This window comes from Plecotus auritus, assembly GCF_963455305.1.
Source record: "Plecotus auritus genome assembly, chromosome: 2".
Taxonomy (NCBI): Eukaryota; Metazoa; Chordata; class Mammalia; order Chiroptera; family Vespertilionidae; genus Plecotus; species Plecotus auritus.
The window spans coordinates 171291178-171306629 of record NC_137771.1 but is presented as its reverse complement, the minus strand read 5'-3'; the positions used below and the strand labels follow the sequence as shown (position 1 = coordinate 171306629).

Genomic DNA, 15452 nt, shown 5'->3' with positions numbered 1-15452 from the left:
AGACTTGGGACGTCCCACTGACAAAGAGAGTACCTTGTCCATTAGACTGACCCAGTATCATCGTGAATTAGGGGTGATCTTCCTCCAGAACCTCCTCCCCACTTCTGGTGCCAAACTCAGCCTTTCCCTTTTCTCTCCTCATCCACGCCTCCCACTGTCCTGCTCTGCCTGCCACACGACCCTTTTCTGGATGTCCCAGGAGCTGGTCATCGTGGCCTCTGTGTAGTCCCTGGAGCTGAGGCAAAGCCGGGGAACGCTCTGCACATACCTGCTTGGCACTGCGCTCAAACACCACGTATTGCTGGCACTGGTCTAACCGCCGCTTCTTCAAGGTCCAGAAGTGCAGGACGCGATTCTCCCTCTGCAGGAGCTCACTCAGGATGGCTGCAGCGGGGAGACCGCGCTGGTCACAGGGAGGCCCTCACAATTCTGACTGGCCTCTTCCCCGCTACATCCCAAGTGCCAGATACTGTGACCTTCAAGCCCTCCCCACAGGACCAATCCAGGCATCAGAAGCAAGGGAGCAAAAGCATGGTCCAGAGAGTATTTCCCAGTGGGAGAGGCTGGGGTGAGAGCCTGTTGATGAGGTTCCTCAACTAATGAGGGAAGAGTATGTCCCGAGGGTGACCTAAAAGTGACCATGATTCTTTCACACCAAAGCTAGTCCTTGATGGTAAGAGACCGTAGGAAGTGTCAGTCCCTAAGTAACAGCTAATTCATGGAGCCTACACGAGTGAATGGACTTGACAGAATCCCAGCTGTTCTAGGCTGGGGCAGAGGGAGCCATGGCTCAGGGCTGGTGGCACTGCATGGATAACCTGAGGCATGGGCTACTCCCCTGCCCTGCACATGAGCCGTGCACACAGCCCTTGAACAGCAGGGCTCTCAACTCTAAAACGTCTAAATAACAATAACGGGAAGCTGTGTGGGAACCGTGTCCACATGGAATCATACCTCTAGGACCAAACTTCCACGTTGTTTTGGATCCCATCATAAGAAACAACGTGGAAGTTTGTTCCTAGAGGTATGATTCCAGAGAGCCAGTCTCACGTTCCCTCTAACAATGTTAAGCGTGGGGATGTGAACAAGGCACACAGCACCACAGAGGGCCGGGAAAGGTGTTTGTCCAAGTCACTTCCCAGCCTGTTCTGTTGTTTCGGGAGCAGCTGGCTACCTGGATAGATTTCCTAAGTGTTTTAATAGTATGTCCTATGCTGCTGGAAGCAATCAAATTTATTTGTATTATGTCTGCCTCCTGCTTGCTGCTAACTATATTAGATGCCAACAAAACACACAATAGGACTATTTAGGAAAGTTAATGTTTATTAAGCCCTCACTATATTTTCACGGTGCCTCATGATGCAGGAGCTCACTCAGCAAGGCTGCATCTCCATTCTATGACGAACAACCTGAGGTTCAGAGAGTGTAGGTGACACCCAGGGTCGTTCAGATGGAAACGGGGGAGCTATTTACTTCAGACCCTGAGTGCTTAGCCACCTGGTCTCCAGGGCTCCTGGGGCTGCCCAGCACAATCACTGTGCTCTGCAGAGGACACGTCCCAAGTCGCCGTGCTCAGACTCAAAGGTTCTGCTGGTTTTGTGTACTTTGAATGCTCCCTGGAAGTCTGGTCTTCTAAGGACAGAAGCTGTCCCTCCTCCCCTAGGCCGAGAGCTTTTCTAGGCCCCTCTCCCCTTAGCTATACCCATCATGTAATTTTTTAGTTTCTCCCCGAAGAGACAACGTGTATTTTCTCACCCCGATCTCAGGGTCGGCCATGTGGCTGGCTTTGGCAAATGGGTTGTTAAGATACCACACATCAGGGGCTTGAAATGTGCTGTGCACTGACCCTGCCTCTCCTCGCTGCCATCCACACCATAAGACGTGCTCCTGGGTATCGGCGGCCCCTCCCCCAAGGCCCCAGAATTAACACACGTGGAGCAGCCAGAACCTGACCTGCAGGGAAGGGGCCGCACCAGCCACACTTGCAGCTCAAGCAGGACTGCCCGACCGAGCCCAGCCAGGACAGCTGACCCCAGCCAACATGCAGTCCCCTGAACAATAGATGCCCACAACTGTGGTCCACTGAACTGTTATGCAGCAATCACTGCTCCTGCACAAACACTCAAGTGGCACTGCTTTGGGTGCAGGCAGCCCGTGAAAGGGAAACGGATATAGGGGTGAGTGTAGTCCCTGCTCGGCCAGAAGCTTCCATTGGCTGATGAGTGAGAACCTGTGTTTTCTTCAGTCCTTCTGTCTCCTGGTCAGAGCTTTGCTCATGGCAGCCCACTCGGTGGCAGCTGACAGAAACAACCCAGACCAGGCGAAAACCCTGGAGGGTTTCAGGACTCGTTTTACCCCTTTCTTAAAGGCTTTCCTGTGGGCAACCCCCGGCCCTCACCCCCACAAAGTTGCAGCGATCCGGTTCTCTCTGGGTGCCTGCCACTCTCAGCACTGAGGCACAGGGTGGGTGTCTGCGCTGGGCAGGCAGCTGGTCTCCCCCGGCTGCCACCTGCATTTGGAAGTCTGAGCATCCACTCTGCACTGTGCAGGAAGGGGAGGGCGACATCACGCCAGCCACCCACAGGGTTGCTCCACCACAAACAGTTGCTCCACACCTGGACAAGGAACCCGCTCGCCTCTTCTCGGTAGAGGACTTTGATTCCTAAAATTAATTCTTCCCATTGGCCTCTGAACTCCTCGCCTCTGAACTCTCTGAGCAGGGACAGGGGCTCTTCCTAGAGCAGATCGGCCTCTCGCCCCTGGCAACCCCGTAGCTCTCCACGCCACCCGCTCCCTCACTGCAGGTCAATTTTGGTTCACCCCCTAGCCTCGGTCTCCAGCGTTGTATTCCTCTGCTATGTCAAGACAACATTTGTTAAATTCTATACCTCCTTAAAGGCAAATTCCTACTGGGTCCAGAATAAGCAATTCCATCGATGATAATTTAAGCTTAATGTGGTCAGCTGATAGCTAGTTTTTAAAGGTTACTGATTTTTTCATACACTAATAAATGTTATCAATTCAGAGAGATGTTAAGGATTATCTAGACCGGTACGTCTCTCAATTTCATGTGCACACAAATCACCGGGTTGGGGTGGCATGGGGAGCTCTTGCTAGAATTCAGGTTGCCTCACTAGACCCAAGTGGGGCCTGAGATTCCGTGTCAGCTCCTACGGCTCCCAAGTGATGTTGCTACTGCTGGTCTGGGGCCACATTTTAAATAAGGAAATGGAAGTTTTAAGAGCATAAGCAATAAGGCCAGGATTAGAACTTGTCTCACCCCCAGGCTGTAAGACACCCTAGCACTGTGCTGTTCGATATGTTAGCCACATCTGGCTCCTTACATTTAAGTTGATTAATATTCAACAGAAGTAAAAATTCAGTTCCTCAGTTGCACTAGGCACATTGTAAGCGCTCCACAGCCATACGCGACTTGTGGCTTCTAGATTGGGCAGCATAGATACAGGCCATTTTTGTTATTTCAGAAAATTCTATTATAGAGAGCTGCTCTAGATTCTAAGATAAATAAAAGAAAAAGCTTTGGTGAAATTTTATCATCATTTCCCCATTCTAAATCTTGATGCCTGTTTAACACATTCCCCATGAACCATCACAGTCCATGCCATCCCACATCTAACTCTTTCTTATCCAAGGAGAAAACCCAGGAAATCAGAGGCTGCACGAAGACCAAGGACACAGCCTCTGGTCCGTGCTGCTAAGGTGGCTGGCAGCTGGCAGGTGTCACCCTGACCTTTCACTTGCTGCTCGGGTCCCCGAGTGTGGCTGGCGGCGCTGGGCATACTGACGTTGTTCCTGTGGATGTACTTGAGAAACACCTCCGCATTCCGCCGTGCCAGGGTGCAGGCCTGAGGGAGACAAGCGGGAAGTGCCCGCACATAAGTCCCGGTCCAGCAGGTGCATGGGACCCAAGACCCCGGAGAAGGGCTTGTGAAGCTAGGGGTGAGCAGAGCCCTGCAGCCACTCTGGCTCATGGACACCCCAGGCCCAGTGAGAGAGGCCCCCCTCTCATGGAGTAAAGAACTGCTTCCCGCGCCCCTCCCCGCTCCACCCCAAATAAAAGTCAGACATCAGCCATCCCCGCCCAGTGTTAAGTTGAGTCAGTATTACTTTCCCTCTCAAGCTCGTTTTCCTCTGCCCCCAGAATGCCTCACACATGAGCACTGGTGAAAGTCACGTTAACATTAGTTGAATTTAGACTTGAGAAAGCAAATTTGGGAAACAAACCTATTGACCATACGTCTCAAGTCTAAATGGATATTACCCACATTTAAAATTTTATTTGTCCATCAAATCAACCCTCACCTCAGTAACACTAATAAACTTCTCTACCTAAAGGAATAAGAGCTGTTATCCTGGCCATTTAAGACCCATGCTAGCAGGGGTGGCAGAGAGGACAGGTGTGTCCCAGGTTGTACCCACAGAGGAAGCTGAGGCCTGAAAGGGCAGGAGTCATGAAGCAAGTCAAGGCTAGACTCTAGGTCCACTGGCAGTGTTTCTAGTTTCTCTCAAGACCACAGATGTTCTGAATTTCTTTAAAAAGCAGTTTTTTTCCCCCTGATTGTAGAAGTAATACATGGTAGTCCACTAATTTTTTATCCACAGTTTTCAGAATTAAATGATCTTTAGACAAAACTGTACAATTTAAAAACCTTTGTACAGTTAGCATCTTATTCTACAAATTATATAATAGAAAATACTCTAAATGCTGCATGAACAACAATGGCTTCTGAGAGCTCTGGTCAAAGACTGCTGGTGGGTCTGTCCAGAGGCCACGAATTTAACAGCTGGAGGGTGGTCCAAAGCTAAGAAATCCAAAATAGCCAACTAATGCCACAAATGGAGAGCTCGATGTCCCGTCCACTGGGCACACACTTCCCACAACAGCAGGGAGTTTCTCAACTACAGGTTTAGGCACATCGGAAAACATCTAACCAGGACTTTTTTTTCCTTCTTCAAAAGAAGCATTTAATTTTATGAAGAACAATCTTTATAACTCTATTTAAAATTTTTCATATGCTCTACTTAAGTTGTTTTGTTTTAAATTGTGTTTTATAACGGAAAGACTTTTAAAAGCATCTTAAGCCCCTATAGAGAAGACTTTCTACTGAATCTCATTAGTAAGAGCTGATCACTAGGGGTTCTGATTGAATGCAAGTGCAGACACCAACCAGATGGGAGGAGGGACAGGGGAAGCCATCTTAAAAAAAAAAAAAGAATAAAAATAAAACTCAAAGAGGTGGTCCAGTAGAGAAAATTCCTAATAATAAAAAAAGGCAGTTAATTACCGAATTGTAGAAAATCAGTGGCAATATGTCAGGGTATAAAAATTCTCTTTTGTACTTTCAGAAATCTGAGAGGAAGCAGAACATGAAAGCAAGACATCTGAGAGTAAGTGGAGCCTTCAGGTAAGTTTTAGCACAGAAGACCCGTCGGAGAGAAGATCAAAGGCTGGAGGGAAGAGGGATGGGAGGCTTCCCACACACTGAAAGCCTGTTCATTGCAGCCTGGGCTTCTCCCTGGGAAGCTAGAGCTCTATTAGAAACAAAGAAACAAAACGAGGTATTTCTCTCTTCATACAGCAGACTACACAGTGTTACAGTGATCAATAATTGATAACTTTTAAATTGATAAATAAATAAGATGTCTACATTTATTTCTTTTAATTCTTGTCCTAAATATTGTATTATCCATTTACAAAAGATTTACATTGTAATATTGTTTATATTATTATTTATATTTTAATATTGTTTTATATGTAGGTTTATATATTTCAATTAAGAATATTTTAATAAACCAAACATAACTGAGGGAAAGTATGTATTTTTCTCAATTAACATCAGTGGGATTTCAGGATATCTGAACCTGGCACCAGCAGTAATGGCATATCCTAACTGCCTAATTATACAAAAAGTACTGAGAGAAAAAAAATTTTTTTTTGAAGTGTGACCTTTCAAGTTAACCAGCCAATATCTTCTCTACAACTACCCCCTTTCAGATATGAAGCTAGAAAAAAACAGGGGTATGGAAAGTCCTTGTGAAGCAGTGTCTGTGAGAGTGGGGGTGGGTGGGACAGAAAGAGAGAGAGAAGGAGAAAGAGGAGGAGGAGGGACAAGGGGAGAAAGGGAGAGAGAGAGAGAGAGAGAGAGAGAGAGAGAGAGAGAGAGAGAGAGAGAGAGAGAGAAGGTAGATGGAAGAACAGCCTAAAGTCCCAGACCTTGGATGACAAAGTGCTCTGACCTTAAGAAAGGCCTCCTTTTGTTCCAGATGTTTACTGATGAGAGGAATGACGTGGTCGATCTCTGCTGCTGGCCCCAGTTTATCTCGCCCACCACACCAGTCTTCATCTCTCCGGTATTCCTGCTCTAAACTCTCCAGGACACTACAGACCTAATGAATCGTGGTTGGGGGGGGGGGGGGGGGAAGATTCAGTAAATTAATCAGTTGAGAAGTATTTTATCAGGACCTTTAGCAGAGAGAACCCTGAACAGATGCACACTTATTTATTCAAAGTTCAGTTTGTAGACGGAGGGCCTGCAGTGCCCTTGGGGATCTGAGGGAAGTCCAGGAGGCAGGAAGACCCAGCGTCTGGACCTTGGGAGACAGTCCAAGACTGAGATGTGGATTTTGGAATCATCTTCTGATAACGGTTGGCTAAAGGCCAAGCTACGGGGATTGACGACATCATGTAGAAGAAAGACAGATTAGTACTTTTTGAGGATTTTAAAAAATATATTATATTGCTATAACTTTATGATAACTCTATGAATTAGGTAGAACAGGAAAATGAGGTTTGGGGAAGATACTCAGGGTGCCCAACCATCTGAAATTGCCCTGCAGGAAGTAGTTTCAAGCAGAGGTAAAGAAGGAAGTTGCCTATACATTGTGTCTTATGGGCCATAAATGAATGTTATCTTTCCCCTCCCCGTGGAAAAATATCCCGGCAAAAATGTCTCAAGATACTACCATATGGCAATGACATCTCCAGGCCTTCTATTACAAAATGTATATTTCCTTCAGAGGGATACAAATTTGGGTTAATCTCAAAGAAAGTTAAGGAGCTTTCTCAATTCGGAAAATGCCGAGAGGCCATGCTCTAAAGTACCTTATAAATGAACAAAAGAACAAAAGCAAAAGCCGTTCAAATGGAGTTTGGAGGGAAAGTTAGGAGACCTGGGCGGCCTAGTGTCAGGGCCTGGGGAAGGGTGTGGGAAATAGAAACGCATGCTCCTGGACTTCCCTTCAACAGGCTTTGATTGCTTGGTTGGCTTTGGCAGCAGGCGAGAACAGCTATTGTCCTTGGCCTCCTCTGACTGAGGAAGTCATCCTTTCCGAGGCAGAGTGTGGCGTTGGATGGGACATGTACTGAGTTATGAACTGAGATGAAAGATGTCCCAGGCAGGACACCCTTGTAGCCAACAGGCTTCCCAGGTGTGAGAGACCTGTTGCTGAACTCGAGCTGGCTCCCCCAGCACCATCCATCTCTGCCTAGGCAAGGCATGAAAACATTCAGGATGCTCACACCTTGAGAGAAAACATGATATGTTCAAAAACTCTAAGAAAAAAGAGTTCTTGACACCTGTCCTGTGATAGTATTGGACTTAAAACCAATCAGTTTGGAAGCTGAAAATATTATAAAGCATAAATCCTTTAATTTAATAGGCAGAGAAACAGAATTCTTGAGAGATAAAGTGACCTTTAGCAACGTTAGTTCAGGGTCAAATTTCCTGATTCTTAATCTAGTGCTCTGACCTCTTTAGTACCTTGATACGTCTCAAATTAAAACGTGTGTATGATAGTAGAGAAGCATTAGCCTCATTTTATATGAATATTCAGTTGTCCAGAATCATCTGTTTAAGAACAAAGAACTTGTATGCATGCATATGAGCAAAACCAATCGACACAGACAGTTAGGGGTGAGGGCTTGTGCTTGGGGTGGGGGTGGCAGGGAAGAGGTCAATGGGGGAAAAAAGGAGACTCATGTAATACTTTAAATAATAAAGAATTTTAAAAAAGACTTTATTTACTAAATTAATTCTTTGTCAAAAATTAACTGTATAGATGTGGGTCTACTCCTGGAACCTCTATTCTGTTCCATGGCGTCTATCCATACACCCAGCACCATTCTGCTTGATCACTGCAGCTTTAGGGCAAGTCTCAAAATCAGCCAGTGTAACTCCTTCAACTTTGCTCTTTCTTTTCAAAGTTGTTATGGCTACTCTAGGTACTTTGCATTTCCATGTAAATCTTAGAATCAGCATACCAATTTTTACAAAAATGCTTGCTGGGATCTGATTGGGACTATGTTGAATTTATAGATCTAGTGGGGAAGCTCTTTTTCATCTTTGCTGCTCCCACTTCTGAAGGCATCATCTCTCTGAAGCAACAGAAGACAGGACTGAGACTGAAACACTGGATGCAGGGCCCTCTCTCAGACAGGCTGCCTTTGCTCCTAGACACTTTCCCATGGCCACCCAGAAGAGAACGTTTCTCTGATCTATTTCTCCTAGGGAGCACTTGGAATGAGGGAAAGTATTTTACATGGAATAAAATTACTTCCGTTTGAAACCTCTATTTCATAGAGAGAATTCCCTAACAGCACCCAAATCATTTAAAAATCCTCTTAACTCTTGTGCATATTGCTGAACAGATGTAATGGTAATGGGTCTGCATCTTTATGACCCTGCTGTATTCTGTGTATTTCCTGCCTTTTCTCCCACAGCGACACCATCCTGCCAGTAGGCTCATAGTTCTTAATGACAGAGAGCCTTGTTTCCTCCATTAGACTGGGAGCCCTGTGAGTAAAAGAACTTTGCTTTTCAAGCCGTGCAGAGTGTCTGATTGTGGTAGATGGGATTATGTTCAACAAATTGTCCTTTTCCAACTTCCACAGGAGGCATATACTTCTCTGCGTCATTGATGTTGGCTTGGTCACATGACTTGTTTTGGCCAAAAGAATGTTAGAGCATGTGACATAAGCAGAGACTTGGAAGGGCACTTTCACAGAAGATTTTGGGCTCTTGCACTTCTGCCTTTCACCCTAAATGTGTGCCAAGTAGCTGCTGGTCAAGGAGGATAAGAGACATGGGAACAGATCTAGTCCCAATCTGCAGCTTGGAGCCAGCACCACCAAGCTCAGCCAAGACCAGCTGAGCTCCAGATACTTATGCAAAAGGAATGAATGCTTATTGTTTTATACCACTGAGTTTTGGGGTGATCTGTTACACAGCATTATTGTGGCAATAGCTGACTAATATTCCACTCCAATCTAGCATTTCCATTTCAACAGCTAGATCCAAGGGGTCTGAGAAATTTATAGAAGCAAATCACATGGTCCACTTCCTTAATGGAAAGCATTATAAGGAAGCCACAAATCATTCTCCTCTTCTCAAAGGTTAGTACTGAGAGGACTGGCTTCTTGCTGTGGTAGGTACCGCAGATTTGCAGTGTGAGGCAGAAAACAATCCTCTGTCACTCTCAGCCTCACACATCCCCCAGCCCTTTCCCTCACCTGCTCAGAAGTTTTGTAAAAGGCCACAGAGGCATTGACCAGTTTGAGCCGGTCTTCCATCTTCAGCATGAGCTGCTGCCAGTGGAGGGCCACCTTCTCCGCACATTCCCGGATGGCGTCTGCGTCATAGTGGCCAGCCTGCAGCAGCGCCTCAGCTTTCTGCTGCACCTGCAGGGCGCTCTGGTGCGTCTTCTGCAAGGAAGTGGCATGAAAGAGGGACTGGGCACAAGGGGAGGAGAGAAAGGTCCGTGGGAACGACCCAGGCGTGGTATGGGAGGGGGTGGAGTGAGGCGTGAGTGGAAAGATGCAGAGAAGTTAAAGAGCTTTAAATGACTGATTCAAACATTTTGTCACCATGACAATTACATCATTGTTTAAAGCATATTAAAAAAAAAAAAAAAGAAAATCATACATTTTCATTAACTAATTGCTCAGGCCCCTAACTCCTTTCCCCGCTCCTTTCTCTTCTACTTGCATCACTCTGGGTCTTAAAGACATTCCAGTGTGTGTAGCAGAGAAACAACAGTTGTGTATAAATCTGTTCTCTGATTGGCTCATACATTAAAGTTCCTTTACAAATCTAATCAGAAAATTGTTCATTATGATGCATCCCATTTTACAGATCGGATAAACACAGCTCAAAAAAAATCCCCATGTAACAGAAATCTGAGCCAACATGCAAACATTTTAAACAGTAACATCAGTTGAAAAGGATTGCAGTAGAAGGAATAAATCTGGCAGATTAATAAAGCAGAAGAGTAGCATCTCACACCATCCCCTAGCAACCTCACCAAGGGAACTGAGCAGTACAGTAGACAGTTCAGCTCCACAAATGATCCTCACATTACTGCATTATGTGTGTTTGCCTTTAGGGTAATGTATATAGTAGAAGGTTTATGTTCTTATTCAGGCTCAATGTGGTTTGCATTCTCTGAGTTTACATTAATTGTAGGAGGTGGGGAGACCAGGCTGGAGGACTGGGTGGCCTCAGCTGCTGGGACTATTTCAACCCAATGTCGCTGTAGGAATTTGGCCTTTGCACTTTTAGAAAGTGTGGCTCAGCTGGCAGTGAAAATGATCAGCTAGAAGCCCGGTAACTGACTCTGGAATTATTTCTGCCCTTCTTCTTGGGCAGCAGTGCTGGGACAGCCCCGAAGAGCACATCCTTTCTGCACTCCCTGTGTGTGAGGACAACCTCCCTCCTTTTCACCTCCACTCCCACTTCACCTCATCCCACGCGGCAGCCCACACAGCACTATTCATTTTTCCCAGTCTATCAACCACCTCCTGGCTTCCCTTCCCTGTCTCTGAAATCTGTACCCAGTGTTAGCTATGTCAGCACCACCTCTTCTAGCAGCCTAGACGCCCTTATTCCTTTGCTTTGCCACCGAGCCAGCCTTCAAGCCTGATGACCACATCAGCACTTGGGTTCCTAATTGCTGAACACAGCTGGAAAAAGTAAACTAATGGGCTGAAACGACCCACTATAAATCCCTGTTTTTTTTCTCTGCTTTTCCTTATTGGCAGCATTTTCTTTTCCTGTCTCCTAAATGTAGAGGTACCCCAAGGCCCATCCTCTTTTTTTTTTTTTTTTACTTCTGCAGAGCTCTTATCTATTTCCTTGACTTCCATTTCTCCTCTTTGTAAATGACTCCCCAGCCTACATCTCTCACCTCAACACCTGACCCTTATCTTTATCTTTGGATTTGAGGGGAAGCTGCCTGCCACACCTCTCACCCAGGTCAGCAGCACCGATTCAGTGGATCTATCTGTCTGCTCATGTTAGTTAGTCGCCTACAAAGATGCATTCTCAGTGAAGGAGTGAAAGATCTTCCTAGAGAGAGGACGAACCCTCACCAATAAAGGGGAATGTTTTTACTGTCCTGTCAGAGCCTCCACCTTCCTCCCAGACATTCCTCAAGTTCTACATCTAAACTAAACTCCTCATCCCTCTAAAACAGGCCTCCCAGGGCACTTTCCAATTCTGAGGACGGTGCCCTCCTCTCTGCCAAACATCACAATCTCATCATCACCTTGTCTGCTGTTCCTCACCCCGAATCCCAGTCCAGCCCTCACCATCTCCTAAGTAGACTGTTGTGCTGGTCACCCACCTAGTCGTCTTGCCTTCCAAGTCTACTCCGTTCAACCCACCCCTAACATTGCTGACAGATTCGTTTTTTGTAGTAGGAAGTGCTTGGGTTAAGTGACTTCTGATGTCCTTTACAGCTCTAAAACTCGAATTTTATGCTATAAACCTTTCTCCCTTCTTTCAATTAAAAAGTCTTCAGTAGTTCCCTCATTGCTAGAAAATTTTAAGCTCAAACTTTAGACCATGTCATTTATTTTTATTTATTTATTTTTTATTGATGTCAGAGAGGAAGAGAGAGGGGTAGAGAGATAGAAACATCAGTGATGAGAGAGAATCATTGATTGGCTGCATCCTGCACACCCACTACTGGGGATCGAGCCTGCAACCCATGTGCCCTTGACCGGAATCGAACTCGGGACCCTTCAGTCCACAGGCCAACACTCTATCCACTGAGCCAAATCAGCTAGGACCACCATGTCATTTAAAGCTTCAAAATGTGGCTCTAACAACTTCTATGCCATTACCACCTACTATTTCCTTACAAACATGCTTTGAAAACACACCATACTCTTTATGTTTTTGCTATCTTCAGTCTTCCTACCTATAATAAACACCCCTTAGCCTCTCCCCATCTATGTTCCAGTCGCCCTTGACACTCCTCTGACCTCCTTCAAAGAGGCCTTTCCAGACAGCCTGAGCCTCACCAAAAACTACCCTCTTCTGAACTATATCAGTCCTCTAACCCTTGGCTGATTCTCCTTACTTATTCTGTGAAATTCTTAGGCAAGGACTATTTAAAAACTCACTTGAATAGCTGTCATTTAACCAGGTGTGTACTCTGTGGTAGGCACTGTGCTTATGCATGTTCTTTTCTAGTTCTCATGACATCACCACAGGTAAATATTACTATTCCCATTTCACAGATTAAGAAACTAAGGCTCAGGCTGGTTAAATGACTTGCTCAAAAATATACAACCAAGGAAGTGATAAAACCAAAAATAAGATTCATGTTTGATCTATTCCCAAACTATGTCCTTTCCACTATATCACATCACATCTTGAGCAATCGGAACAGTATCTACATCTACAGTGTCTCATTTAGAGGAAGGGTTCACCAAGTGAACATTTAGCAATTATGATAATTATCTGGCCTCCCCTCAGTATATGAAACCAGCATATAATTGTCATCATGAACCTGTTATTATGTCTTTTTCTCTGACAGAGGAGGAATAACTTTAATTTTCCTGTAATTTATGCTATGTTATAAATCCTCTTGTTTATCCTAAAATTCATTATCATCTAATAGTCCTGGGAACCCCTTGCTCCTTTAATTTCCAAAATGACAAACTCTTATGTACATGACATATGACAACCCTTGCATTGCTAGGTTTGAGTAATTATTTTGCATTTATTTCTTCTTTTTATCTAATCCTATTGGTTGCTATATCTTTAAGACATGGATTATCAAAGATATTAATATTTAGTAGCAGAACACAGAAGAAAATGGAACCATATCAACTGAATTTATTAACCAGTTACAACTACTGGATCACTATTACTTAACTAAGTCTGCCATAATGCTTAAGCTTGAAATGTGTAAGAGGATTTCAAATAAAAATGGAATTTAAAATCAAGCTTTTCTTTATGGTGTTCACAGTCCTTGAAGGCACATCAGCCACACATCTTGGATACGAACACACAATAATCCAGGTTTGCTGATAAAACTATGCTTCTGGGCACTGTCTACTACTCTCCGTTCTGAACAGCTCTAGAGAGTGTTCCTGAAACCGAGGCCACTTCAGGTAAAAATTCTGACCTCCTTTTGTGGGACCAAAACCTTCAAACTGATGAGCGAGGGTAAGCAAATTCTGGTTTGCCCAGGATAGTTCTGTATGTGCCTGTTTTCTGGCTTAGTTATAAATATTTCCCTCCTTCACTCTTAAAAATGTCTCTTTTAGCAATAAATTACATGGTCACCCTACCCACAGCTATTTTCTTTTCCTTTCTGGAATCCAGGGTTCCTTCTTAGGGCTCAAGAAGTCAAATTATGCTCTCTATCAGCAATCATTGTAAAGGCTTCCAGTAACACCAACAGAATGGGTTAAGCCAAACCAGACTAGTTAGATCTGCTTTCAAAGTGATTAAATCATCCAAGGCATATTTCCCCCATGCAGAACCTGCTATAAGTGGACATGTTTAGAGAGAAGCACAAGGACACCTGAAGGAGGAGTGTACGTTGAAATTCTGGTTCTGTTCTCATCATTATTCTAGCCATGCTGCAGACCCTGCCTATCCTGCATTCCCAAGATCTTCCAGAAATCCTATCTGCTCTGCCATGTCCTCTTGAAACCATAGGCAAACTTTGCAAGGGCCTCTATCTCAACATCAATTCCAAGAACATCTGACCAGTTGCACCCAAGCAATTAAGAGACATGTATGCTTAGTGAGCCTTCATTATGAAAGGATGCAATGGCTTCTACCACAAATTAACACATGATGCATATGCAAGTCATGTCAGATTTAGTCATTTAGATAGCGTTGCAAATGCATTTACCCATTATTTTCCAATAGCTCACTGAGATGCTCAAGTGTGTCATGACATTCGGTTTTACTTTCCCAACATCTGATTAAGGGACTTAAAATTTAATTACCTGCCAGGCACGTAAACCTTCACATGCAATATAAACAAGGAGGAGGTATGGCCAAGAGCTGTTTGCTCCTGCCCAGCATCCCTCCCAGCCTGATGGCATTCCTCCGGTCTGACTGGCAAACCTTTGTTCTCCACACTGCTCCTCTCCCTGGGCCTTACCCACTGGATGCCTGATTCTTGACTGTAGCCCCAGTCCTGATTTTTTCTTTATGGTAAATAGTTCCCAACCTCTCATGTGTGGGCATGCCAGGAAAATGCAACAGAGACAACTAATGATAATAAAACTTCTCTCTTCTGGTTAGTTCTCCCTTAGAAAATTATCTGTGCCCATACGGTGTGGGTAATATACAGTATATTTTATAATCTTAAATCTCAAACAGTACCCTGGTACTAGCAGCTGTTCCTGAGGACATATCAAAAATCTTACAGAAACATGCCATTCACGTTCATGCTATTTTTACACGTATAAGATGGTTTTTAGGAAATTAAATGGTTGAAATCAATCAACCACTAGTTTAAAAATGAGTGGCAATCAACTCGATTACTGTATTAACCATGTACTCATTGGCATGAACAGTTAAAATTGTATCACTGTTGTGGAAAATTCTCAATAACAATAATTTTTTTGTAGAAGATAACACTTTGCATTTCTAACACACTCAGAAGTGGGTCGAAATTTATACTGAACCACAAGTAATGAATGTCTTTGACGTTTTCCCTCTTTATCTCTTTTCCCATTGGTACTGAGCTTATTTTAGTTTTAATATCGTTCCCATGTCTCATTTCCTACTATTTTCCCTGACACCATGCTAAAGCAATCAGCTCAAGTCTCTTTGGGAAGGATAATGTTCTAGCAGAAAAGATCATTAAAGGTATTATTTAAAGCAAGATAAGATTTATATTAGATGATTGTAAGTGCAGTTTTATTTTGAAGCAGCATCACTGAACAACTACTCTCAGTGCACCAAACCATCCAGCGCTGTCTGCTCCCGTGATCACTGTTCTTGTAAAAAGGCCGAATCTGACAATGGGATCAACCTTACATGTAAACTAAGCGTTTAACATGGAATCCTAATTTACTAATGACTCTTTCACTTGTTCATCCTCAATTCTGTGTGACCTTTACATTTCTCACATGGTGCATAGTCCACAATGAATAAAAAACTCAACGCACCAGGGGCCTT

The 15452-nt window shown here is 44.4% G+C and overlaps 1 protein-coding gene across 26 annotated transcripts in view; it reads right to left on the bottom strand.

Annotated features, from left to right (window-relative positions):
• Positions 1-15452, bottom strand: part of KALRN (kalirin RhoGEF kinase) — a gene marked incomplete at both ends in the record, with an annotated part of 667375 nt that overhangs the window by 250294 nt on the left and 401629 nt on the right. For 16 of the 26 annotated variants that reach the window (XM_080657248.1, XM_080657225.1, XM_080657253.1 and 13 more), the window contains 4 exons: positions 269-384; positions 3752-3866; positions 6259-6408; positions 9530-9748. In XM_080657248.1, coding sequence (XP_080513374.1) covers positions 269-384; positions 3752-3866; positions 6259-6408; positions 9530-9748 — 600 coding nt within the window. The remainder of the gene's footprint in view (positions 1-268; positions 385-3751; positions 3867-6258; positions 6409-9529; positions 9749-15452) is intronic. The other 10 variants (XM_080657256.1, XM_080657228.1, XM_080657232.1 and 7 more) reach the window with 1 other exon arrangement.